General features: G+C 41.2%; 3 protein-coding genes across 5 annotated transcripts; 2 read left to right on the forward strand and 1 right to left on the reverse strand.

Moving 5' to 3' along the window:
• Positions 1 to 260: 260 nt before the first annotated feature.
• Positions 261 to 4,282, forward strand: fth1b (ferritin, heavy polypeptide 1b). The gene is made up of 5 exons (XM_050074365.1): positions 261 to 406; positions 1,557 to 1,660; positions 1,776 to 1,922; positions 2,101 to 2,226; positions 2,499 to 4,282. Exons 2-5 carry the CDS (start codon positions 1,559 to 1,561, stop codon positions 2,655 to 2,657), a joined length of 534 nt encoding a protein of 177 aa, XP_049930322.1. The 5' UTR covers positions 261 to 406; positions 1,557 to 1,558; the 3' UTR covers positions 2,658 to 4,282.
• A 213-nt stretch (positions 4,283 to 4,495) lies between these two features.
• On the reverse strand, positions 4,496 to 9,249 carry best1 (bestrophin 1). 2 transcript variants are annotated; one of them, XM_050074330.1, is made up of 9 exons: positions 9,177 to 9,249; positions 8,616 to 8,903; positions 7,761 to 7,855; positions 7,407 to 7,640; positions 6,957 to 7,111; positions 6,759 to 6,836; positions 6,232 to 6,384; positions 6,059 to 6,139; positions 4,496 to 5,970 (listed from the first exon to the last, which is right to left on the reverse strand). In XM_050074330.1, exons 2-9 carry the CDS (start codon positions 8,765 to 8,767, stop codon positions 4,630 to 4,632), a joined length of 2,289 nt encoding a protein of 762 aa, XP_049930287.1. In that variant the 5' UTR covers positions 8,768 to 8,903; positions 9,177 to 9,249; the 3' UTR covers positions 4,496 to 4,629. The 2 variants fall into 2 exon arrangements, with proteins under 2 accessions (XP_049930287.1, XP_049930286.1); XM_050074329.1 differs by lacking the exon at positions 9,177 to 9,249 and having other exon boundaries at positions 8,616 to 9,105.
• A 120-nt stretch (positions 9,250 to 9,369) lies between these two features.
• On the forward strand, positions 9,370 to 24,299 carry rab3il1 (RAB3A interacting protein (rabin3)-like 1). Of its 2 annotated transcripts, XM_050074347.1 has the most exons (12): positions 9,370 to 9,853; positions 10,195 to 10,525; positions 16,262 to 16,445; positions 16,578 to 16,673; positions 18,219 to 18,296; positions 18,554 to 18,790; positions 20,842 to 20,970; positions 21,062 to 21,174; positions 21,408 to 21,431; positions 22,324 to 22,423; positions 22,518 to 22,584; positions 22,715 to 24,299. In XM_050074347.1, exons 2-12 carry the CDS (start codon positions 10,308 to 10,310, stop codon positions 22,798 to 22,800), a joined length of 1,332 nt encoding a protein of 443 aa, XP_049930304.1. In that variant the 5' UTR covers positions 9,370 to 9,853; positions 10,195 to 10,307; the 3' UTR covers positions 22,801 to 24,299. The 2 variants fall into 2 exon arrangements, with proteins under 2 accessions (XP_049930304.1, XP_049930305.1); XM_050074348.1 differs by lacking the exon at positions 21,408 to 21,431 and having other exon boundaries at positions 9,377 to 9,853.
• Positions 24,300 to 24,391: the final 92 nt, after the last annotated feature.

Here is a 24,391-nt window from a genome sequence, read left to right on the forward strand (position 1 = left end):
GTCTCTCAATAAAAAGTTTATTACTATCAACCAGACATTTTTTGTACACCATATTTGTGCATATATGACGCCAACATTGGAACTAATGCAACAAAATTTTTGCTGACTTTTAGAGTTATTGTCATGAAATTCTGAATGAAAAAATATAAATTTTATAGTTTCCTTTGCTGTTGTTCCAACTTGATGGGGCGTTCACGTGAATTTCCCCAGTTGGAATTTAATTTTTCCGATTATTCTGACAGCACCTGAATGCAGGGAGCACCTCACACGCTTTTCACGTTATAACGGCAGTGCGTATTTACTGAGGCAGCAGGTAACGTTAGCCAGTCTGCCAACGTCTCTCGTCGGACATTAAATCTTTGCAACACAACCAGTTACTTGGGGGAAAAGTCAACCAACAAACCAGGTACGTTTACATACCAGACTTATGCACATCCTCCCGGTTAGCTTGTAAATTGTCACCTGTCGTGTTGTAACGTTAGCTAATAAACTGATGGAGTTTTATTAGCTAACAGTGCCTAGCAACGGTAACCAGGGATCTAGGGCAAGTTAACTTGTAATTAGCTGGCTAGCTAGGTAGCTTGCTAGTAACGTCAACCAGATCTACTTTTCTCTTAAGTTAGTGTCAGCAATCATGTTAGCGAGACTTGTCATTTATCAGCACAGCTTGACCTGAAATTTCCTCTCATAAACAAGAAAACAAGCCGCCTTAGTAGTTCCCAGTTACGTTATATTATTAGCATTATTAGCATGGCTTTGTTAAGGATTTATTGATAACTAGCTAGCTGAAAACCGCAGATGAGGGTTAAGAGTGTTTATTTAGCACTTAAAACACGTTATGTAATTTTCCCAGCCTTTGTCAGTTATTGTCAAATGAAGGTCAGTTGTATCTGGATCAATATGAATGCAGCTAAAGTTAACGTTGCATCCCTAAAGGGGTCGATGCACCCAAATCACCATCATGGCAGACATGGCAGTAAGTTTGTATCGGGCTAATTTATTTCTAAAAGAGTATGTTTGCACTAAAAACTGTTCACAGTGTGGTGAACACCCCAGAGATGTTGTTGTATGTAAACTAAATACTTAGATTATTTTGAAATTCTCTGTACCTCCATTGTATCGGAGTCAAGGGAGAAATCTCAAGGACATCAAAACTTGGGCAATGAAATCCAAAATGCACTGCATGGATAAATGCATCTGAGGAAAATTAGGAAATAATGTCTCTTTACACATATGCTAACATCTCTTTGACTGGTGGATAACAGTTTTTGTTAATTCATTGGTGTACATGTCTTTTGTTTTAAGTTGATATTTAGTGAGAAGAATAAAGAGTCAGGTGATGTTGACAGGAATGATGGCAAGGTATCATCAGCCAGTGTCAGCTGTGCATTTGCATTAGCTCGGTCCAAGTGCCTGTCTAGGTCAAGTATCGTAAGAAAAGTTCTTGTTCTACTTCATAATGTGCCCATCCAGTAATGTAATGGTGTGCATTTAACCTGCAGAAGAGTGTCCTGGAAATATGTTCACTTATTTATTCATTGGTATAATTTATACAGAAATGACTTCGCAAATCCGACAGAACTTCCACCAGGACTGTGAGGCTGCCATTAACAGACAGATAAACCTGGAGCTCTATGCCTCTTATGTTTATCTCTCCATGGTGAGAAATGCTTTCAAACAGCAATACAGTGTGACTCTTGTCTGACATTGGTTTGTGTCCTATTAAGCTCAATGACATAAAAAGGCATTCTCTTCTTTCTTTTTATTGCTTTTAGGCATACTACTTTGATAGGGACGATAAATTCCTACCAAACTTTGTGAAGTTCTTTCACGCACAGTCCAAAGAGGAGCGCGAGCACGCAGAGAAGCTGATGAGTCTGCAGAACAAAAGGGGAGGCAAAATTTTTCTGCAGGACATCAGGGTATGTACTGATACATCTTCTATTGAATTAACAATGTTACAGTGTGTTAACAGCGTCTTTTGCTTTTTGTGTTTGACGGGACAAAGACCAGTTTTTTGTGTAGATTCACAAAGGAAATGCTTTTCTTTTTTGTAAAATCAGTTTAACACTGGTGTTGCATTATTGATGTCCATCTTAGAAACCTGATAGAGATGAGTGGGGAAGCGGCCTGGAGGCTTTGGAGTGCTCCTTGCAGCTGGAGAAAAGTGTAAACCAATCCCTGCTGGACCTGCAGAAAATGGCGACTGAACACAATGATCCTCACGTAAGCAGCAGACGAATGTACACAGTATTTGGCTGCATCACAGCTGCTGTAGATGATTCACTGCTGTTTCAGTCAGTGCTAGAGTTCCTGACTTTAATGGCATTTAATTTAAAATTTATTTTAATGATGCATTTAATTTATTTCGGACTCTATCCACATGCACAGCAAAGCTATGCTATACACATTCATCTTCAAAGAACACACAGCATTTGAACATTCGGAGGCTCTGACAGTCTAATAACACAAAACATTCTGCTCTTTTTTTCCCACAGTTGTGCGACTTCATAGAAACACATTATCTGGATGAGCAGGTCAAATCTATCAAACAGCTCGCTGACTGGGTATCCAACTTGCGCAGCATGGGAGCCCCTCAGAACAACATGGCTGAGTACCTCTTTGACAAACACACCATGGCTGACGAGGGCAGTTAAACAACACTGTGACACTAATGATCATCCTGGTCATCGCTGCATGCCCGCCTGCCCACCTGCCCCTGTCCTTAACATGTCATACAGATAACACAGCTTTATTTATGTTTGTTAGTTGTCAGTCAACTGCAAATTTTGCACAAAGCATCAATGGCTCTCAAAACTGGACTGCTGCAGACCTCACCTCACATCACATATCGGATAACAGTGGATCTTTACAGAAATAAAGACTGAGAAAACTTTTAATTTATGCCAGTTATGTGTTCAAACTTCCTGATGTTTCACTGACTGTTTCAGTGTTTTTGGTGTTTACAAGTGTGGCTTAAACACTACAATTTAATGTCTTTGAAATACATCTTTTAAAATACTTGCTTCTCTATAAACAATAGTGTAAGGAGGCTTGACTGTGCCAGTGTCAAATTTAAAGGTCTAGTGTGTAGGATTGAGGGGCATCCAGCAGTGAGACTGCAGATTGCAACCAGCTGAAACTTTTCCCTTGTGCCAAGCATGTAGGAATAACACAGTGGCCAACGTGAAAACTTGAATGGCCCTATCTAGAGCCAGTTTGTTTGTTCTGGGCTACTGTAGAAACTAGATGGCGGACTCCGTAGAAGATATAAACGACTCATTCTAAGGTAATGAAAACACAGTGATTCCTTGTTTCAGCTATTTAAATGCTAATGAAATATAGTTGTGAATATTAGATTTTATTTCTGCCAATATATCCCCCTAAATCCTACACACTGGACCTTTAAAGTCTTTTGTAATAAAATAACAATGACTCAGTAATCAAATCAGTCCATATATCTTTATATATTATGATTATTTTTTTAATTTTTACTTAATTCCTTTTCGTATGAGTCTCATGATACTGAATTCTACATCTTTCAGGTATAATCCGCATGTGTCTCCTGATTTAGTATTTGTATCTTTACTTTTTTTAATCCAGGCTTAAATCTAATGATACCTCATTCGGATAACCTTGTATCATTTTTGTACAATATATTGTTCCTGCAAAGATTGTAACTGAGGATAGTTAAACGGACAAGAGACCTCAAACCTGGAAATCGACACTGGCCATAGTTAAAGTGTCTGTCCTTGACGGCTGCTGCTGATTCCCTGCGTTGAACCTCTTTTTTAGTCTTGAAAGAGAAGCATCTTTGACTTAGTTTGTAAATGAAATAAAACTTAAAAGAATAAAGCAAGTGACAAATGAATTGGTAGACACGTTAGTAAATGGATTAGTCCACCTTTTAATGACAAAAACAAATACTGATAACCAACTACTGGCTTTGAAATTAGAATAACACACTTAACCTTCCATGATTTTACTGAGCGTTTCCTTAATGCATCAGCTTTGAGTTTCATCCCTCATATTTACGGGTTCGATGCATATGGGGACTGTAACGCCTTCAAAATAATGTTATCTAAATGCACTGAGGTGGATAAACAGGTGAAATCCATGAAATGTTACCTGAACTATTTGTTAGGGGGACAGGCTGATTCTCTGCAGTTGCTTTACATAATGAGATCCAGAAAATTTGTTGTTGTAAATTTAACTTTACGTGCACAGACAGCTTCCTTGTATAATAAAACAATGCTAAATAATTTCACGTTTTCATTTTTTATTAGAAAACAAACATATGACACTTGACATTTATTAAAGAGTACACTGATGGCAACAACTCTAAAAAGACTAGTTTCTTCATTTTGGCTTCTTGTTGAGTTCCTGAAGAAACTGGGAAGTGTTCCTTATTTTTCCTCCACATGTTGACGGTTAAATCTCATAAGGTGCTTTTTCCGTCACAAGTAGGTTAATTGTTCGATAAGAGTTCAACAGGAAAAAGGAGATTAACTCAGTGTTTGTGACAAATACTTCTCAGCTGTGTGTAGGGCTCCAGATGACTGTAATGTAACATAGATCACCTCCTGTTTGTGTGAAATGTTTTGAATGCCACATGTGATATAAAGACTGTCACACCTTGTTTTCGCAGTCCTGCTCCCTCCCTCCTGCCGCCTTGTTAACTCCGCCGTCCACCAGAACCCCCAGCAGGTCCCCCTCAGCCAATGAGATTCCTGAATCATTGGGTGAGTTTTGCTGATTGGTTTCTTGCTGTGATGCCGCTGAAGTGGAAACTGCGTTCATGTTATTGCTCAGACCGCCGTTGGTGCCCCCGTTGCTCGCCCTCATGTTGGCGCTGAAGTTCCCATGGTTACTAAAATTAGTATGACTTGTACCGTTGCAGAGACTTCCTGTTGTGCCAGCGCTGTTGGTGCTTGTTGCATTAATGCTGCTAGAGCTGCTATTGGGATTACTGGGATTTGCTATTGCTGCTGTGCGAGATGGGGAAGTGAACGAGAACACCCTTTCTCCTCCGCTTCCTGCCGCCCGAGCACTTGGGGGTCCGGGCTGGCTGTCAGCTGGGGGGTGGGCTTCCAGAGTGAGGCGGGGAGGTAGAGGGCGGCGGGACAGAAGGCCGTGTCCAGGTCTGAGTTTCGATATTGGGCAGAGTTCAGGTGGAGGGTCCGGGAAGGAGAAGGTTGGGGTACTCGGCATGTCACTTCCTTCACTCAGCCACGGGAAAGCAGAGGATGGCGGAGGAGGGACATGGTTGGGGGTGTCAGGAGGCAGCAGCTGTGAGCCCAGCATTGGGTGAGCGAGGGAACTGCAGCTACGGTCCCATTCATTTTGAGCTCTTCGGGCAGGTCGAGGGCGGGGCACTGCAGGGGGGACGCAGTGGATGGGTGTTTGTGGGCAGCTGTAGAAACCTGGTCTCTCATACATGGGCATGGTGGAGAAGGCATAGTCAGGATCTCGCTCGTGGTTCAAATGCTGGCGGCCTTGACTTGGAGTTGAGGGCCCCTCTGGGTGCAGGTAAAGAGGGAAGCGGCTTAGCGGAGCTCCGGGGCGGCGGCGCAGCAGAGGGACACGGGAGGAGCGGGGAAAGTTAGGGGACTGGACACCGAGGAGACGGCCCAGCCCTCCGAGCAGCGGGGTGGAGTAGTTAGCTTCCTCGTTTTCTTTGATTTGCTCCAGATTGGACTGAAACTCCATCTCCTCCTTAGGAACACTAGTGTAGATTAAACAGATGGTCATATGATGGTTAGGGGAGTATTTCTCCGTATTTAAAACTGTCTTCCAGAAAATAAAAACAATACCGAACCTGATATCCAGGGCTGAGCCCATGAAGGAGGGTTTGCGGTGTTCAGCACTGGCAGCAGTGTAGGGAGGCTGAGGTTCGGACTCATTCCAGTACATATCCCTCTCAACCAGCGGCAGGCTGTCGTACATCTCATCCACTGACAACAAGGACACCTGGGAGGCAACAGAAACCTCAGCAAGTAAAACAAGACAGCCTCTGTCTGCAGCTGGCAAAGAAGTGGCAATGAGTTTGAATCCAAACCTGTAAATTGCGATCGACGAGCCAGTTGGTTTCAAAGTCATCATCATCTTCACCAAAAGGATTTATGAGTTGCTCCGCCACCTGAGACCATGAAAGGAAAGATCAGAATACAGCTCAGATATTGACAAATCAATAACATGTCTTTTGCATCATCAGTGTGACTTGCTCTTCACCTTCAGCCAACCAACGTAGAAGAAAAACTGCAGCATGGTGAAAACAGGCAGGTAGAAGTCCACATCGTGTCCAGGATAACCCTGAGCTGGATCCAAAAACTGACGACCAATCAGACAAGCCAGGAAGAAGCTGTAGACCGCCACTGTCGCCACCTGGTTGAAAGAGATTTGTCAGGTGTGTTTCACAACTACCTCAGAGAACAAAGTTTTGTGTGTGTGTGTGTGTTTCAATTTAATCAAACTGACTTGGTCATTTTAAAATACATGATAATTAGCAGTGTTTTTTTTTGACACCTAATCATTTATCACTTAAAGCTGGGGTGCTGCAGCAACCTGAATCAAGCCAGCATGAAACCGAAGCCCCAGCAAACTCTCTGTGGCTGGGGGGCTGCAGACTATGGCGGGGAGGCAGGTGAAGTTTCAAATTCTGCTGTTTTTTCCCCCAGATTTCTGCTTACCCCAGCTTCAATGAACACTATTCAATCTATCTGTTCTACCACCAAGGTACAGCACAGTATTATGACAACCTGAGTGTAGACAAGTGGCAGGCTGATCCAGTCGTAACCGTACAGCTTCATACACTTCGCCCGTAAAGTATTCAACTCCTGAACATGGACAAAAAGCAGGACAGGCAAAAAAGCCATTTAGAAAATGTCTCAGAGCTAAAATTGCCACAAAGATATTCAGACTGTTTGGCATGCAGATGGGTGCACATGAAGACCTACGGTGAGAATGGCTGTGAGTGCTACGTCGTTGTTGATGCGACCTTCAGTCCGAGCCCTCAGAGCCAGGCTGACGAACCACATGCAGGGAACCCAGAACTTGTTGTGAGGAGAGCGCAGGTCCTCTAAGTGCCTCAGCTCCTCTGACGTCATCAAACCTGAGAGGCACAAACAGCATGGAAATGAAGGTACAACACAAATAGATTAAGAACTTTTAAGATTTTTGTTTGTATGTGTTTAGTTCTCAGCTGTTGTATCACCAAGTAGTGATGTGCAAACCTCAGATGGAAATACACTGAGTCTGAACCTGTGTCCTGCTGGGCCACTTCACACAGTTTCTTCAGGACTTTCAAACAGTGCAAACAGAGCCAGCAGCTTTGATGCTGTGTGTGGAAAGACTGGCAGCACCAACCAACCACATTAAGTTTGGGTCTTTTCATCACCACGTCATACCTGCCTGCACCACATGCTCCATGGTGGGAAACCTCTTGTAGACGGCTGTGCTGACGGAGCGATAGATGAGCACACCAGAGAGGTTGGCATACCGCATCAGAGTTCGTCGGGTCAGCCTGGAAGCCTCGTCAGCTCCCCGAACATGACCACCTACTAATGCTGCCAAGCGATCCGGCCAGGGGACATTTTCAAACTGGCCCCACCAACGGGACACGACCAAGGTGACGTAGAAACCTGACAAAAAACAAACAAACAAAAAAAAAGAATAAGATCCTAACCTCCTGTGTTAGTTTTGGATTAGCCATGAAATCTAAAAGTAGTAAAAAAACAAACAAACAATCGGCTTCATCTCACCCAGCACAAAGGACACAGGGATGAGTTCGGCATAGCGGTCACAGTATATCGACAGCTTCTCGAACAGCCTCTTCTGGTCATCGTTTAACACAAACCTGGTGGAGGAAACATCTGTTATGTCCTACATTACAACTAAAACACAGGCAGGTGAGCAGGTGAGCCCTATGACTCTTTCTGGTCCAAAGCAGGTTTTGGTAGACATGGCGGCTTATTGCTCCAACTGTGACACAAAAATATTTTATGTAATAACATATTTTTCATGTTATTATGACATTGAATTAATGAATTCTAATGTTATGACATTATCTTGATTTGATTTGATTATTTGCTTCAAACATGTAAAAAAGACATGAAATACAAACAAGAAGACAGAAAGAAAGTAATAATTACAAACACTGAAAGGCACAATGTAAAAGCAATTGTCAATGCATAGCTACTTTGATTTACACATCTGAAAATGATGGATCTTATATAACAAGGCTTTTCTGTTTCTGTTTGTTATGACATGGTGGAACAACTGAAGTAACAGTGGAAAACAAAATGCTGTGCTGTGTTGTTGGTAGTTACTAGACTCTGAGGAAAAAGGAAAGCAAGCATTGTCTTTGCAACAATGGCGCAAACAATACCACTTGGAAACACTAGTGGGGAAAAAGTTGTCTGTCTCCACTTCAGAATGTTTAGGGGGAAAAATAACTATCAGAAAATAGCCTTTATTGTTATCAGATTTTTAAAAACACCAATATCTGTATCAGCTTTAAAAAATACTGTACTTGTCAGGCTATAGTCATTCTGTCTGCAGAATGAGGACGTGAAAGATAACAATTAGAGTTGACTTTGTTGTCTGTGAGAGAGTACCTATAAACAATGCTGAAGAAGTAGTAGAGAAAAGTGAAGATGATGAGCTCTCTGTAGAGCAGTTTATAGATGCTGCCCTTCCATCGCAGAAGCAGGTGAAAGAAGGTCCCCAGACCTGCATCAGCAACCCTGCGAGAGTACGTTACTGTCATCGCTGCTTGCTTGCCAACTTGCTGGCTGACTGTGGCGTGACATGAAGGAAACCAGTGTGGCGGTGTTCTCTGTGCTTCGTCTGAGCTCAAAGTCAGCGATCAACCTGGATCTCATAGGGCCAGTGTGGTCAGAAATCTAATGACAACGTAAAAACAAAACAGCAGGGTTAGTGCTTAGTCTACAATGCATCTGTTTGGTCTCACTAAATCAGCTGGAATAGATTTTCCATTTCCTACATGTCTAAATAGTCATTTAAAATAACATTTTATCTCATATTATAAATCTAAAATACACCTCTACATCTAAAGAGATATTTGTAAGGCTAAAACAGGCAACACAATATTCGAGGGTCCAAAAAGGTCTACTTTATCCACTCAAACACACAGCTGTGAGGTTGTTTTTACTCACCACACAATATGAAAACGCTTGGCCATCGTACTCACTGTGGCCCGAGATGTGTGGCGGCAGCGTCCTCTGGAATGATGTTGGAGAAAGGGAAGCAGGAAAGAAAAGGAGAGCAAGGGACTCCTACACCTCCGGTCACTTGATGTGTTAATCTGTTCCAGCAACAAAGCTGCATTGTGAGGCCGGGTCCTGTTAATCTGAACAAATCTGGGGACTACAGAGCGCCCACACTGCCACAAATAGGTTGGTTAAAGTCATGAGCGCTGACTGGTTGGGTTCAGATTTTGGAAATATGCCTCTGTGAAACCATTTTCTTCAAAGTTTAACACACAGGTATTTCTCTCTGCCTTCTATTGAACACACACCTTTTATCATATTTCTTGATCTCAGTAAACACCTTGAGGGGAAATTGATTATTTTCAGTTTGAAGCATCAGTCAGTATTGATTCATGGATCAGGTGAGACTGTGTCCTCCTCCCTCTGCTGGAAGAAATGTGTACAGCCGGGCTCTAACTGGCCAGAAGGTGTTAGTGATTAACCCTTCCTGTCTAACCAGGAGACCAACAGCAGGGCGAAGTGCGGACAGAGTTCAATCTTGAGATTATCAAAGCACCATTTCAGCTGTTTTTACTGATTTCTGATGCTCTGACAACAACTGGGGATCAGTTTTGAACACTTTGGTGAGTACTTTCTATGTATTTCTCTGTCCTTAAGTCATCCTGGATTAAGTCTCTCGCACTCCACATGTTTGTGTAATACTTGCATGATCCTTAACTGAGGTTGAAGTTGTGTTTACACTGGATATCTCACAAAGGAGCAAATTCCTTTAGCATGACAACCTGCAAATAACAGCGTCTGAGCTCCTCTGGCTCTGCAGTGCTCAGAGAGGGAAGACGTCTGTAAGTTATTCAAACACTGTAGAGGTCATGGCTTCTCCACTGGCTACTGCAAAGCTTTGACTCCTTTTAATCAAATGTGATTTTAAATTGTAGTATGTAACTCTTTCTTTTCTGCCTTGTAGGTGCGTGACACCCACAGGCATCAGGGCCATTAAATAAAAGCATTTAACAAACTGAATGTAACAGTGCAGACGTCTAGTTCCTGTTGAGTCTCTGCACTGCCTGAGAGAGAGACATGGATGCTTTTGAGGGGATTCACAGCGTCCAGATTTCCTCCTCTCCACCATCTTCAGCATCAGCCAGCCCAGGATATGAAGTCCTCAAAGCAGGGAGATCTGGAATAGCAGTATATTCCTCTGCTGTGTTTTTTGGGAAGCCTGATGTCCTGGGACAGCCAGCTGCTAGACACAAGTGCAGCAGGGAACCTGAGGAGGAGGGCTGTGTTGTTGGATGGTGAGTGTCAGAAAAGATGAACTAGATCAAAGGTGATTTTAAGGACGTTTCCCAAAGTGTAGTGTTGGATGATTTCACTCCATAAATGCTGTCACAATGGCAGTATTTAAAGGATACAAATGCTTCACTCTCTAGCATATTGGTGTCCCCATCACCTACAGAAGAGACAGTTAATGTTGCACAGTTATCAAACAACAAAACTCTTCTCATATCCGCTTTGATTATACACAATGTCAATCTCAACTTATACCCATCATGAAGTTTGAGCCCTTTAGGTGATGTGTGTGACCATCACTTTAAAGTAGCAGTCAGGTGGTCAAGTCAAACGATTACATATGCAAACTAGCAAACAGACTTTCTATATTTAGTCACTAGTTTTAACCACTCCAACAATACATGCTATCATCTGAGGCTTGTTTTGCATGTAAAGTCTTATTCTGCATCACAGCCAGCAGACAAATGTAGTGAGGAGAATCCATGTAGCACATTCACAGACAGCGCACACACTCAGTCTGGGGGCTGACTGCGGGGTCAGATTAGGACATGTTTTGATTTTATTTTTGCCTTTATTAGAGGGTGCAGTAGAGAGCTGACAGGAAATGAGGGAAGGGAGAGAAATGAAGGATGATATGAAACAAAAGTCCCTCGCTGAAGTCAGAGAACTGAAGGGACGTTGAGTTTATGCAGTCAGTCTTAAACCCCTCAGTCACCAGCAAGTTGCGAACTTCCTTAGGTGTTTGACGTATATTTGTAGAGTGCGGGGGCAGCTGGATTACCATGGGAGGGGAATTTGCATTGAGACTATTTGTGTGTTAAGCAGAGAGCACGGTGAGGAAGGTGTATAGTTATTCCTGTCTGATGGCATATACAGTGTTACGGTCAGGGAGGTCTGTACACTCGCCATACCTCAGACAGTTTTGATTAGAGGTGGGACTATTCGAGATTTTGTAATCCGTGTTGACATGATATTACCTCACATCCAACACTTGTCCCTTTTTCCCATAGACAACAAAGACACTTGAAACAAGAGTACAGCCCAATTTTCGAAAGGTCCAGTGTGGAGGATTTGGGGGGATATATTGGCAGAAATTAAATATATTATAATCTGCATGTTTTCATTTTTGTATAATCACTATAATCCTACAGTAGCCCAGAATGGACAAACTAGATAGGCCATTTGCATTTTCACATCGGCCACCGTAGTTAGCAGCCCCTAAGCAACAAACGTGTCAGAAAACTATGTGTTTTTTTTAAAACATAAAACTGCTTTATTCAGTGTTTTTACCAGTTTAAATCACCAGGTCTGTTTGTTTTGGAGAGGAAGAGACCTCTGTGGATAATTCAGCTCCTGGTAAAAACCTCCTGAACAAAGAACGCTGAAGGAATTCTAACCAGGAAAAGTTTCAGCTGGTTGCAATTTGTATGTGATCCTCACCGCTAGATGTCACACTGCTCTTACATACTGCTCCTTTAAATTAAAATTATTTATTTAGTGTCTCATATATTTTGTGTTTTAAAGAATTCAACTAGGATATGTATCGTGCCGGACATTTTACAGCTGTAAAACAATTATGTCATAGTTTGGTGGACAAAGAGTATAGAGTGTTTAGACATCTTATTAAATGGTAAATGGATAAATCTTTGCTTATATTTGATTATTGTTAAATTCACATCCACACAACATGCTTTATTTAGTTTTGATTATTTCATGCATGATAGGACTACAGCTTTTGATTTTGACATGCATTGTCATGGAATTACCTTGAAAAGGTTAAAAAAAGCAAATACATTTATGTGATGGCTAATACTCTGCAAGGCTGGGCTACCAGTTGCGCAAAAGTGTAAACTAAGATTAGGCTTCAATGTGTGTTATTTGGCTTGTGCTTCAATTGAAACTTTTATCAACTGACATGATAAGAGACTAAAGGTTGGTCCTGCTTTATTACTCTATCTTGTAAGGAAGCGTTCAAATGCCGTTCTCCAACAATGTTTTTATTGCAGTCTTTGTCACAAAACAACAAACATGGCCCTCTCATGAAGTCTAACAATAACCCCGAGCTTATCTAGACACTTGATTCTGTTGACTTTCATCACAATTTGCTGCATGCGTCTTCACCATGACATCCCGAGAGAGCTGCTTCCCTCCACACACACACACAGTGGAGCACACACCCTCACAGGTTACCCACAAGGCCACCACCCTTCAGGGGATAAAGAGTGAGCCGGTAACAGGAGTGTCCCCCTGTACGTTTTAAGGCCTTAATTATTTCAGTATTGTGTATATATATTGCACACAATGAATATGTCTAATCAGATTATCATAGAGCAAAAAAGTAAAGAAAAACTGCACACATTGCACAGAGAGTAGGAGACATGGAGGCTTCATTGGGGTCCAGCACCCCATTATTGCCCTGGGCCTCCCTGCAGGAAAATCAGGCCATGACACTCCACCTTGAAGTTCACTGAGCAATGTTTGAGCTCCAAATCCCAAGTTTTCTTTAGAGGTAACTGTTAAAGATCCACACATAGGTAAACAGCTAACCATATGAGTTGTCAGTGTGACTGTACATGATGTTAGCTTGAGTGAGGCGGTGTGCTCTGCTGGCTCCACACCGGGTTTGTCGGTCAGGGCGTTGGGAGTGGATGCGCTGTCATGTGACCGGTGAGGAGAAAGAGTCAGAAACGGAGCAGGGACACTCGTTTTTCTTGCCTGGAAATCACGACACGGGGATGAGAAGAAAAACAGTGAAGGATATGGCTGGAAAAGTGATATTAAAGTCGGCGTTACACTTTTAAATCGTTGTTTTGTCACCGTCAGACCGCTGCTGCTGCTGTTGTGGGCTGTCTACGTCAGCGTCCGCATTCCTCCGCTGATTTAAAACGGCTGAGATTAGTTTAACTGAAACCAGCTAACGTTTGCTCGGATAGTCCCGTAAATGTTGATTTAACTACAACTGGAGGACACTGGAGGGGAGAAGCTGACCGACACATACACAGGGTGGGAGGTTTGCTGCTGTCCTGGACACTGACAGGGTAAGGGCGGATACTGAGGGGAAACCTCTCCGTATTAAAAAGTTGGAGATGTTAGCTAACAGCTAGCTAGCTAAAAGTACGGTTAATGTTTGTGGGTTACGTTAGCTTTGAGTTTTGAGCATGGACTCTGTGGGAAAATGACACAACATTTAATCTCCATTGAGTTGGGACTGTAATGCTGTAGTAGAGGGTGTAAAGCTGTGGTCCGTGGTCCCTCGGAGGTCTGTTTGTTAACTCAGGTGTTTTCACTGACCAAAGGAAGCTGTACCTCAGTGAGACAATGATTCATCATTAGAGGCTATTTTAATGTTGTCAGACACAAAACTGAAGTGGGAACCATTTTAACTAACTTAATGTTGAAGTGTAACCAAAGAGTTGCTCTTAAGTACAACCTAATGTTTTAAACATATAAATTAAATGTTGAACAGATTATGCATCCTAATCCTTTATATAGTAAATAAGACATGAGTTTATTATGTATAACTAGCTAAAAGTAATGCAAACTTGTAATTAACTTTTGCACATCCCAGATCAATATTTTGCATGTCCTGCACAGAACTGTACAGCTCTCTAATTTTTAAAGTTATATTGCACACTGTTGTCATAGTATCTTTTTCATATTTCTCTAGTAATTGTTCTTTTTCTGTATTTATGTTCTTAATGTTTGTGGTACTTTGCCTTTATCTATATGTCCTCTTTTTTTTTAGTAGATTTTATAGTAGTATTTAACACTAACAATACACAAACCGAGGCATAATAAATACAGGACAGAAGGAAAAGAAAAACAGAAAAAGATGACGTCAAAAACAAAAAATAAATAAATAAAAATAATAGTAATAATAATGATGATTAAAAAGCACAAGATAAATTCAGTTCAATTTAATTTTATTTATCACAATTTGCCTCAGAGGGCTTTACAGCATACAACAACCCTCTGTCCTTTGAACCCTCACAGCGGATAAGGAAAAACTCCCCAAAAACACACTGCCAGCTAGAGAAAAATCAGTACAATTGTGCACCAGTTTGTAATGTGTCCACATGAAGGTTGAGGCAGAAAGCTGGGATCCATGGAGTAAAGACCATGAGTGGTCAGGGAAAGTCCAACAGAAATGTAGTGTCCTGGTAGATCGAAGCACAGTGTGCAGTCCAATGCAAGGAAGTAGTCCTATGTGATTAGTCAGCTTGACTCCTCATCCTTTTGATGTGTTCAATAAAAGGCCCCCAAATTTTAGAACAGGTGACGAGGGAGTTAGACAGAGTGTAGGGAGTTTCTTCAAGATGTAGATGTCATTTAACCATTTTGTAACGTAAGGAGGGGAGGCAGATTTACATTCTTGCAACATAACTCATTTTGCTATGACTATACCAAATGTAAGACTTTTCTTTATGTCCTCTTGATAACACAAAAGCTGCAACGATTTATCGGTTAGTTGTCAACTCTTAAATTAATTGCCAACTAATTTGATTAGCAATTAGTTTCAGTGGTAAAAAAAAAAAATCTGGTTTCTTTGCTCCTCTATGACTATAAACGAAATATTTTTTGGGTTGTGGACAAAACAAGACGTTTGAGAACATTGTTTTGGGTTTTGGGAAACACTGATTGACATTTTTTATCATATCCTGATGTTTTATAGATCAAACAACTAATCAGTTATCAACAGAATAATCGTCTATGAGAATAACCGAGTACGATAACCATCTCAGAAAATATCCCGGTTTCAGTCACAGTATTACAGAATTTATATTATTATCAGTCAGAATGACTCTTAAATGCATGAAAATGGAAGGGTTACTTTTTGGTTAAACAAATGTTTTATTGCTATAATTGAATCTTGAAACTATTTTGTTAATGGAAGTATGTGTTAAAAGTCTCGTCTTAGAAAATAACTAAAATAAAGGGGAGATCCAGTAGCTTTTTTTTTTTTTTTTTCAGTAACTTAGATAAGCAAATGTACACGGCATGACAACCGTCAACTTTTATATCACTGTATACCTTGAAACCAGTAAATCGCTGCAACCCTAGTTGAAGCCTTACCAAACACCATGGCTAAATCCTTGTAAGTGGAAAAACTAGTCGGTAATAAACCTTAATTCTGATTATAATACAGTCTCAACAGCCCTGCAACAAATCCTTTGACCAGCGAATTATCTGGGTTGATGAATTGTCTATCACGATATTGCAGATATCAGATTTTTCGTTGAAACATTGGCTATAAAGGGGTTAGACAAAAGCATTAGATACCCTTAAAAGTATAATACAAAACTACAGCCTCTCCAAAAGTGAATATAACCATAGTCGGTAGGATTTATTAGTTTTAGCCACGTATAACAAATAAACAACGGAGTGTATTTTAGTATTGGATGTTTTATGATGATCATATCTATTTTACCCATATCACCCAGTCCTACATGAAAATGATGACGTAGTGGTTTTTATGCTCCTTACTTGCTGTTTCCAAAACTGAAATTAATCTATTGTAAGGGACAGTGTACAGTATTTAATGTAAAAACTGCAATTTAATGTTTTTGTGCTGAAGTTATCTTAAAAGCTTATAAATGTCTGCAGTCAACAGGACAGGCAGATTGTCCTTTCATCAATCCTATATCCTAAAGTGTTTTTATAACAATCCAGTTTAAGGATCAGGCACAAAATCTTGTTGTTCCCTCACTAACAATACTGTTTATACTTCTGCTTGTGTGAAGGTTGGTAGATCTGGATCCAGAGCCAAAGTCCAGAGTGGAGGGAGGAGGCCAGGCTGGGCCCACGTCAGGCAGAGACCATGGCGACCTCTCCCGGCTTCGTAGCTCCTCGCTGGAGATCAGAGAGAAAGAAATCCGAGAGAAGGGCTCGGAGATCCTCAGGGAACAGCTGGATGCTGCAAAGAGGGTGTTGTAACCTACTTAATGCTAACACACACAGACACACAAAGCATTGTGTGACCTGGAAAAAAAAGAGTTGACAATGCAATTGTCCTTCCTTGTTGAATGTAATTGTGACCTCTTCTCCTACACATTTCAGGAACTGAAACTGAAGGACAAAGAGTGTGAGCGTCTGTCGCAGGTCAGGAATCAGCTGGAGCAGGAGCTGGAGGAGCTCACTGCCAGTCTGTTTGAGGTACGCACTAATCTTTGCTCTCTGCTGACGGCACTGTCATTGACACTTTTGACCTTGATGATGAGCGAAGTGATGCATTATGAATCTTAAATTTCACAATTTACTTTGCAGAGAAAACATTTACTGCAAGTTTGACACTGTAATATTTCAGCTTTCCCACTGTAGGGAAACAACATACTTTAGGATGAGGGTTCACTAAACCCCTGTAGCTGGAATAGCTTTAATCTGCACATATCAACATTTTACGATGATATCAGTGGATCAAATCAGATCAAATGACTGTGTGCGATGTGAAAGGAGTTGCTCAAGTGATGAACCCACAGAGAATTTATGCTCCTCTCAGCTCTACAGAGAGTTCTGGCCTCCTGTAGCTCATATTTTTGGTTTTCTGGCGCCAGAGTTGCAATTATTGTTTTTATTGCCACTTAATCGATCAATAAAACATCAGAAAATAGTGAAAATATTCATCATGGCTTTTCAGATGTCTGTTGTCTAATGGTCAAAGGGCTCTGACACACTAAGCCAACGGCTGGCTGTTGGTCAATGTCGGGGCGTCGCTGAGTGTCTGTCACCCTGGTTTTTGCGGTGTGTCCTGGACCGCTGGCCCTAGTTCGTCCTTGTCAGCTTTTTTTTGGCTGATTCAGCATGATGACTTTCAGTGAATGAAATCACTCTGATCTGCAGTTCAGCTCAGTGCACATGAAGAGAAACGGAAGTGAGGAAAGCAAACAAAGTCAAGAGGGCGTGAGATCATAACAAACTTGTTATATTAGGAAAGATGATAGTTTTAGCCCCCGCAGATGTAGTTCATAACTGTTGGTTTTATTGTTCGCTGGCCTCAGTAAATGCAATTCGTTCTTTCAACATCACGTTGTATTGTTAACATGCTAAGTGGCTAACTAGCATTTTGAATCTGTCCTGTTGGTCTTCTGGTTTCCTTTTTTGACTGACGAATACAAACTACTGCTGCTAAGAGTTATTTCCTCTTACGCAGGTGCAGAACATATGTATTACTTTGCTGTTGGATCTAGACTTTGCGGTGTGTTCATGTGCAACTTTCTGGCCTAGACCCAAGCGACATGAGGAGATGTGACAGTCTGCCTACGTTGCCACTAGTTCCTTGATGTCTGTTTGGTGTGTCTGGGCCTTAAAACCCAGATATCGTCAATTGACAATGATATGATATTGACAAAGCACCACATCCTTACTTCTGGAATCTGGAACTAGTTAATGTTTGTTTTATTTGATTTGTTTGCACATTACAAAATATCTATTACAACATATACAGATATATATGTACACAAAGACATTCACTCATATACAAGCACACTTTTACCAGCACATACTCAGATACATGATGTTAAAGTAAACACAGGCTTGTTCTATGTTGTTGTGATATTGTTGATGTTGTGTGTTAGCTTGTTTTGCTGCCCCAAGTGTCACAAATCACTGCTTTAACCTTTTAACAGATTTACCGTACACCTCAAAACCATATTTAGACGGACAACAGACCTTTTGTTAATGTGTCAATCTTCATCACAACAGGAAGCTCACAAGATGGTGCATGAAGCTAACGTCAAACAAGCAGCAGCGGAGAAACAACTGAAGGAGGCTCAGGGAAAGGTGTGTGATGTTGTTTCTCTGTTTCTGTGCTGCAGTTAAATCTTAAGGTGATGTTTCATGTGCTGAGTGATTCTCATGACCCTTTGTCCCTTTAAAATTCCTTCACAGCAGCTGAACTATTTTTGAACTGAGCTGATTTGTCTTTAAAATCGGCAGCTGCTATTCTAAGGTTTTATTGATGTCAGATTTTCCTTCCATCATGAGATTTTGTCTCTTTGCCAATTTTTTTCTCTACTTCTTCTGTGTCTGGCTCCCAGATTGATGTTCTGCAAGCAGAGGTGACGGCGCTCAAGACTCTGGTGTTGACATCTACACCTTCTTCACCAAACCGCCAGCTGCATCCACAGCTGCAGACTTCAGGAACCAGGGGAGCGTACAAACATGTTGGGGGTCATTCTCGCAATAAGAGCGCAAGCGGTGGCTTTCCATCCCCACCTGGAAAACCAGAACCCTCTTCAGTTTCCATTCAGCCTGCGGCCAAAGAAGACCGAGAGGTAACCTGACTGAAGTTTGTAGATTTTACTCTCTTCTCCTTTGTGCATTTCTCTGTTTCTTCCTTCCCGTTTTCAGTCACTTGTTTCTCAAGTTCTCTTTGCTTTGTCCTTTCTCTCAGTACTAACATCTCCTTGACTTGTTCTTCCTCTCTGTCTCTGGTGTTTCTTCCTCTCTCAGCCTGCTGTTCCTGCTCTCCTCTCTCTGATACTCTGCCTGGTTCCTGGCCAGTCTGTCAGTGCGACCTTTGACCGTTACTGGCAGGAGCGGGGGGAGGGGCTGGGCACTGACAGCAGACAGGTAACGGCATCCCTTCGATCGGGCCTCATAAGTCTTCCAGATTTAGCTGCTGGCAGATCTATCTCTTTTCTGTAATTGTTTTTATGCTTTTACAGGACAATGAGCGCATTATTTCTGCCCCAGAGTACAAAGTGACAATAATACACCGTATCTCTTGGGTGAAAAGTATTGTCGGTCTGAGAGGATCAGTCTCTTGTTGGGCACAAAGATATAAACTAAATGTGTTGCTTCTGTTTTCACTGTGGCTTTAAGACTTGATGTTAATTTTTGAACATATGGTTGAGAAGCCAGTGTCAAGCTTTTCAATGTTACTGGCTTCTGACTAGTTAGGGAAAAAGTTGGTTGTAACATTTGACTGTGAAAACATGATGGTGGCTCTCTAGTGGCAGTTGTGAGGATGCAACGGGGAAAGAAGCCACACTTTGAAGATTCAGGGAAGTGCAGGTAGAAAAGTAAATACATCACAACCTTACCCCTTTCTCTCTCTCTGCCTCTGAGTACACCCCCACAAAGCCGGTGGCATGTCTGTAGACTCTCAGTCTTGTTTTTGCACTTGTGTCTTTTAAAGTCATGTTGTCTGCCTCTCTTCAATTGCATTGATTTTGTTTTAGCATGTGCAGTGAGCGTTGAAGCCAGGGACATGTTGGACGATAATGTTTATAAATCAGAAATACTGCATATTTACTTAAGATGACTAACATTTCAGCTGGTGTTTTAAGGATTATCGATCAGTACCAATGATTTAATGAGAATTTAAAAAGGTGCTGGGATGTCTTGCTCTCTTGTTAAAAGACTTTTTAGCTGTCGAAGGTTGTTAAAATTAATCATTCTCAAGCTAAAAAGCAAACGTTTTTGTATTTTTTGCACTATATTTGTTGGATTAGTTAAAACAGGCTCAGACTACAAGAGTTTTTGGCTGATTTACCCCTCCTGATAGTAAGAAATCTGGTCTGGGGCCTTGATCGGTACTGATGTTTGGCCCAGATAATCTTGGAATGTGAGATGTTTACAGATCCAGTCTTAAACCTCTCAAACTGATTGGAGGCTCATCAGGGCTGCTCGATAATTTCAAACATGTTTGATATTTAGGATTTAAAATCTGGATGATAAAGATTATGATTCTGTCAGTCCGGAGCAGCCGACAGACTAAAAAAAACACTGGAAAATATTCTAGCCCTAAGTCTAGTTAGCATAGCGCTGTTGACAGATAATATAAACTGACAAAAATTAAATCTCTCCTTCAGTTCTTGCTGAGGTCCAGACAACCTGTGTTGACCATGTCACCCCAACCATTTTCTCATGCCCTTGTTAAGCCTTCTGCTTTTGTTTTTCTTACTGCAAAGCATGATTACGATTAACACAGGTTGTCTCACCACGTCACTCTCTGCTTTTTTTTCCATTTGCTTCTCAGTGAGATCATGTGAGGTGGTGCATTCATGCTTCCTCTGAACGATAATCGTAATAATATCCTGTAGTAGTGTGTGTGTATGTTTGAGATTAGAGAAGCACATGTGTGAAGTTACTCCTTATTTTCGTGATGCAGCCCGATTTCAAACTCAGTTAGGATTTTAAATCTTGTGTAGTCTGAGCTCAGCTTTAGCCAGTTCTTCTGTCTCTATTTTAAAAATGTGATTTTTATCTTGTCATTTTTAAGCCACTGTAATTTAACTAGGTTATTTAGGATGGGGGACTGTAGCTGCTTGTAGTTGATGCATCATGTCTGTCGTGTGTGTGATGATTTTTCTCTTTGCAGATGGACTCTGTTCTGTATGCAGAGTTTTTGATGTGGAAGGAGAATCCAAGTGTAGAGCGCTCCTCTGCCTTCCTGAGTCGCATCTACAGAGAAGACATCGGACCCTGCCTCTCCTTCACAAGATCGGAGGTCAGAATCTCACTTCACATAAACACAACTGTGTTTTCTGTATTTGAATATTTAAAGTGACCTTAACATTACTGATTACTGTTGTCCACAGCTGTCGCAGCTGGTGCAGAGTGCAGTGGAAAACAACTCTTTGACTATTGAGCCTGTGGCCATGTCAGCGTTACCGATGGTTAAAGCCTCAGCTATTGAGTGTGGCGGCCCAAAGTGAGTTATCACGTTTACACATTAACTATCATCCTGTCCTCTCTTTCACCATTCACTGCTAAACAATAGCTTAGTCAGCACTGAAACTCCACTCTTCTTTGGTTTGAATTCCCCCCTGATGATTAGTGGGCGTAGCTGAAGGTTTTTCATTGTCTCACCACGTATCTGAGAAGGGTTTAATCAGCGGGCACATTTCTAATCACTGTCTGATTTAAAAATCTTTTTTTTCCCAGTGGCTTTAGGGCAGCAATAGAGACGTAAGTCCTCTCGGGAACAATCACCTGTTCAGCTTTTCACTAACTCAAAATATTGTGGCATGAAATGAAGTCTGCCTATACAGACGTCTGAAAACAAATCTGATGTTCTGCATGTGTTTGGATTTATATTAATGAACCTTTTCCTCTTCCAGTGACTAACTTTCTCTGATTGTGCACTACTGTTTTTTTTTTTGTGCCGTTTCTTTACTAAAATGTATTTGTACCTGGAATGTGATCTCACTCTATAAAGGAACAGTGTGCAGGACTTAGAGGCATCTATCAGTGAGGGTTGCAGATTGCAACCAGTTGAAACTTCTCCCAGTTTGAATTCCTTCATTGTTTATCGTTCAGGAGGTTTTTACTGGGAGCCAAGTTATCTGCAGAGGTTTCTTCCCTTTCCAAAACAAACAAACCAGGTGATTTAAACCGGTAAAAACATTCATTAAAGCAGTTTTACGAAACAAATCAGTGTTTTTGTGGTGCCCTCTTTGTGGAGGAGATACTAACTACGGTGGCCGGCGCAAAAAATTGGATGGCTAACTAGAGCCAGTGTCGATTTGTTCATTTTGGGCTACTGTAGAAACATGGCGGTGCAACATGGTGATCTCTGTGGACAAGGACCTGCTCCCTATGTCGATATAAACGACTAATTTCTTTGGTAATGAAAACATGATTCTTCTTTTCAGGTGATTATACACTCAAGGAAACTTACTGTATTACATTTCCACCAATATATCCCCCTAAATCCTACACACTGACCCTTTAAGTCTTAAATTTCGTTGTGAGTAACGCCTGATGGGATGTTATTTGTGTTTGCTGTGATAAACCAGTGACCTTGTGTATCCACGTCTTGTAGCTGTAACTGTCTGACAGCTGATCTTTCTATTTGTAGAAAATGTGCGTTAAGTGGCATGTCTCGCCTCTGCCGACATCGCATCAAACTCGGCGACAAGGGGAGCTACTATTACATCTCTCCTTCCAGCCGAGCGCGGGTAACTATGATTGAATCTCTGCCTTGATTAGACACACTGCTGTTACTCCTGAAGTGTTGCTTCATGTGACCTTGTCCTTATTTCACCTTTCTAGATTACAGCTGTTTGCAATTTTTTTACTTACATCCGCTACATTCAGCAGGGCCTGGTGAGACATGATGGTAAGTTAAGTCTTATGTATTATATTATTTGCTTAGTATGAGTCTGTTTGCCTCTTCTGCTTCTTGCTTTGCCAAGTTTTTTTCCCAGGCAGCTGACATGTTTTATCTTTTGTTGTTGTCTTTCTTCCAGCGGAGCAGATGTTCTGGGAGGTGATGCGTCTCCGCAGAGAGATGACTGTGGCCAAGTTAGGTTTCTACCTCACTGACCAGGGCTAGAGGCCCGGACAGTCAACTGAAACACCCGGCAGGACGGCACGATCTCCGCACCTTGATTATTTAAGGTCAGGGTTAAACTGTGGTAACAATCAGATCCTGGATCTGTTTTTGTAGCAGAGGACGTACAGCAGTAGCGCTGCAGCAGAGGTCGATCAACAAGGGAAGCAGAAAATGTTCCACTTTTATGCAATAAGACAAAACATTCAACCAGCACAGCTAGAAAGAAGTCAAAATAACACAGATTTAAAGATAGTGTTGTTCCCACAGATATGTAACATATATATATTTTTCCGTTATACTGCAGGCCTTCAGTAATTCTCTCCACTGGTGAGAAGAAGTGTTTGTTTCTGTTTCTGAACCTCCCCGGTGGAGAACACACAACTTCTAACATTAATACAAATAGACTCTACGTGTCACGTTTCAAGTGTTAGTCTGTTGAAGATGAGCACAATGCATGAAAGCAGTGTAGAGAGTTTAGTCGGTCTCTTACCTCGAGTATTACATACTTATATAAATTATGTAATGTTATAGTTCTACTGTGAGAGTGACAATATTCATTATTTTTATATAATGCTCACTTACCATGTGTAACCTTGAAATTTATGAAGAAAACTGTTTTTCTGACAGGACGCTGCGGTGAATGAAGAATCCAAAAAAGTGAATAGTCTTTATAAATTGAATCAAACAGGGACTGTTTAACACCAACAAACTATATAAAAACATCTGTTAACAAACTCTCACACAGCCTGTGCAGTATAGTCCAAGCCTCATTCCTCCAGTTGTATGCTCAGTACTTCCAAAGCTAGGGCTGTCCCCGACTAAGAATTTTGTTGTCTTCACAAATTCAAGGTAACACGTGGCGAGTAATTGATATACAACTGGTCAATTTGCAGGTAAATTATTCTTTGTTACTTTCAGTTTTTGGTTCAAACACCACAGACTTTTTGTCTCAGCATGGCCTTAATTTTGTTGATGCACTCTTGCACTTCCTGTTCTAGATGCCTTGTATAAACACACAAATGAAACAGCTGCAGCCTGTTGCAAAAGCTTCATGTAAGCCTGACCTCTACTTCATATCAGAAATATTGTTAATGACTTAGTTATGACACTTCCATGCTCAAAATAGTGACAGTTTTATAGTATAGCCAGAAGACGAACAAGCTTTAATCCAAGTGATTACAATATGCACAACTGTAGTTTTGCACGTCTGCAGTGAAGAGTATGTACGTACAGTTAAAGCCATAAATGACTTTGCATGAATGCAGTACATAGCCATATTATACAATGTATATTGGTTGTACCTCATAATATAGATTTATTATTATGAATGGACAATTTTTACAGAGAACAGTCTGTTGAAGGTAAAAATGAAGACTATTGTGTCAGAAAGTGCAATAACTGCTTCCTAGCCTTCTGTAGGCCTTTGAGGTTCCTACCCTCAGTGTACTGATCATTAAAACACTCCATTAAAGACGAGGCATTGTAGCCTCACTGCACCACCTTTGTACTGTGTGTGATTTATAGGCTTTGTCTGAACACAACCTGATAGCAGGTAAGTGGATCAGCCGGTTTGACTTTGATGTCGGCTTTT

This window comes from Epinephelus moara, chromosome 20 (genome assembly GCF_006386435.1).
Source record: "Epinephelus moara isolate mb chromosome 20, YSFRI_EMoa_1.0, whole genome shotgun sequence".
NCBI classification, from domain to species: domain Eukaryota; kingdom Metazoa; phylum Chordata; class Actinopteri; order Perciformes; family Serranidae; genus Epinephelus; species Epinephelus moara.

Bases quoted from the DNA above. Each gene is read 5' to 3' on its own strand.
- fth1b (XM_050074365.1), top strand. From the start codon at position 1,559: ATGACTTCGCAAATCCGACAGAACTTCCACCAGGACTGTGAGGCTGCC. The intron at 1,923-2,100 runs GTATGTACTGAT...TGTCCATCTTAG, and splicing joins TTTTTCTGCAGGACATCAGG to AAACCTGATAGAGATGAGTG. The intron at 2,227-2,498 runs GTAAGCAGCAGA...TTTTTCCCACAG, and splicing joins CTGAACACAATGATCCTCAC to TTGTGCGACTTCATAGAAAC.
- best1 (XM_050074330.1), bottom strand. From the start codon at position 8,767: ATGACAGTAACGTACTCTCGCAGGGTTGCTGATGCAGGTCTGGGGACC. The intron at 7,641-7,760 runs GTGAGATGAAGC...GTTTTTTGTCAG, and splicing joins CCCTGTGTCCTTTGTGCTGG to GTTTCTACGTCACCTTGGTC. The intron at 6,837-6,956 runs GTAGGTCTTCAT...GTCCATGTTCAG, and splicing joins CACTCACAGCCATTCTCACC to GAGTTGAATACTTTACGGGC.
- rab3il1 (XM_050074347.1), top strand. From the start codon at position 10,308: ATGGATGCTTTTGAGGGGATTCACAGCGTCCAGATTTCCTCCTCTCCA. The intron at 18,297-18,553 runs GTGTGTGATGTT...TCTGGCTCCCAG, and splicing joins TGAAGGAGGCTCAGGGAAAG to ATTGATGTTCTGCAAGCAGA. The intron at 18,791-20,841 runs GTAACCTGACTG...TTCTCTTTGCAG, and splicing joins CGGCCAAAGAAGACCGAGAG to ATGGACTCTGTTCTGTATGC.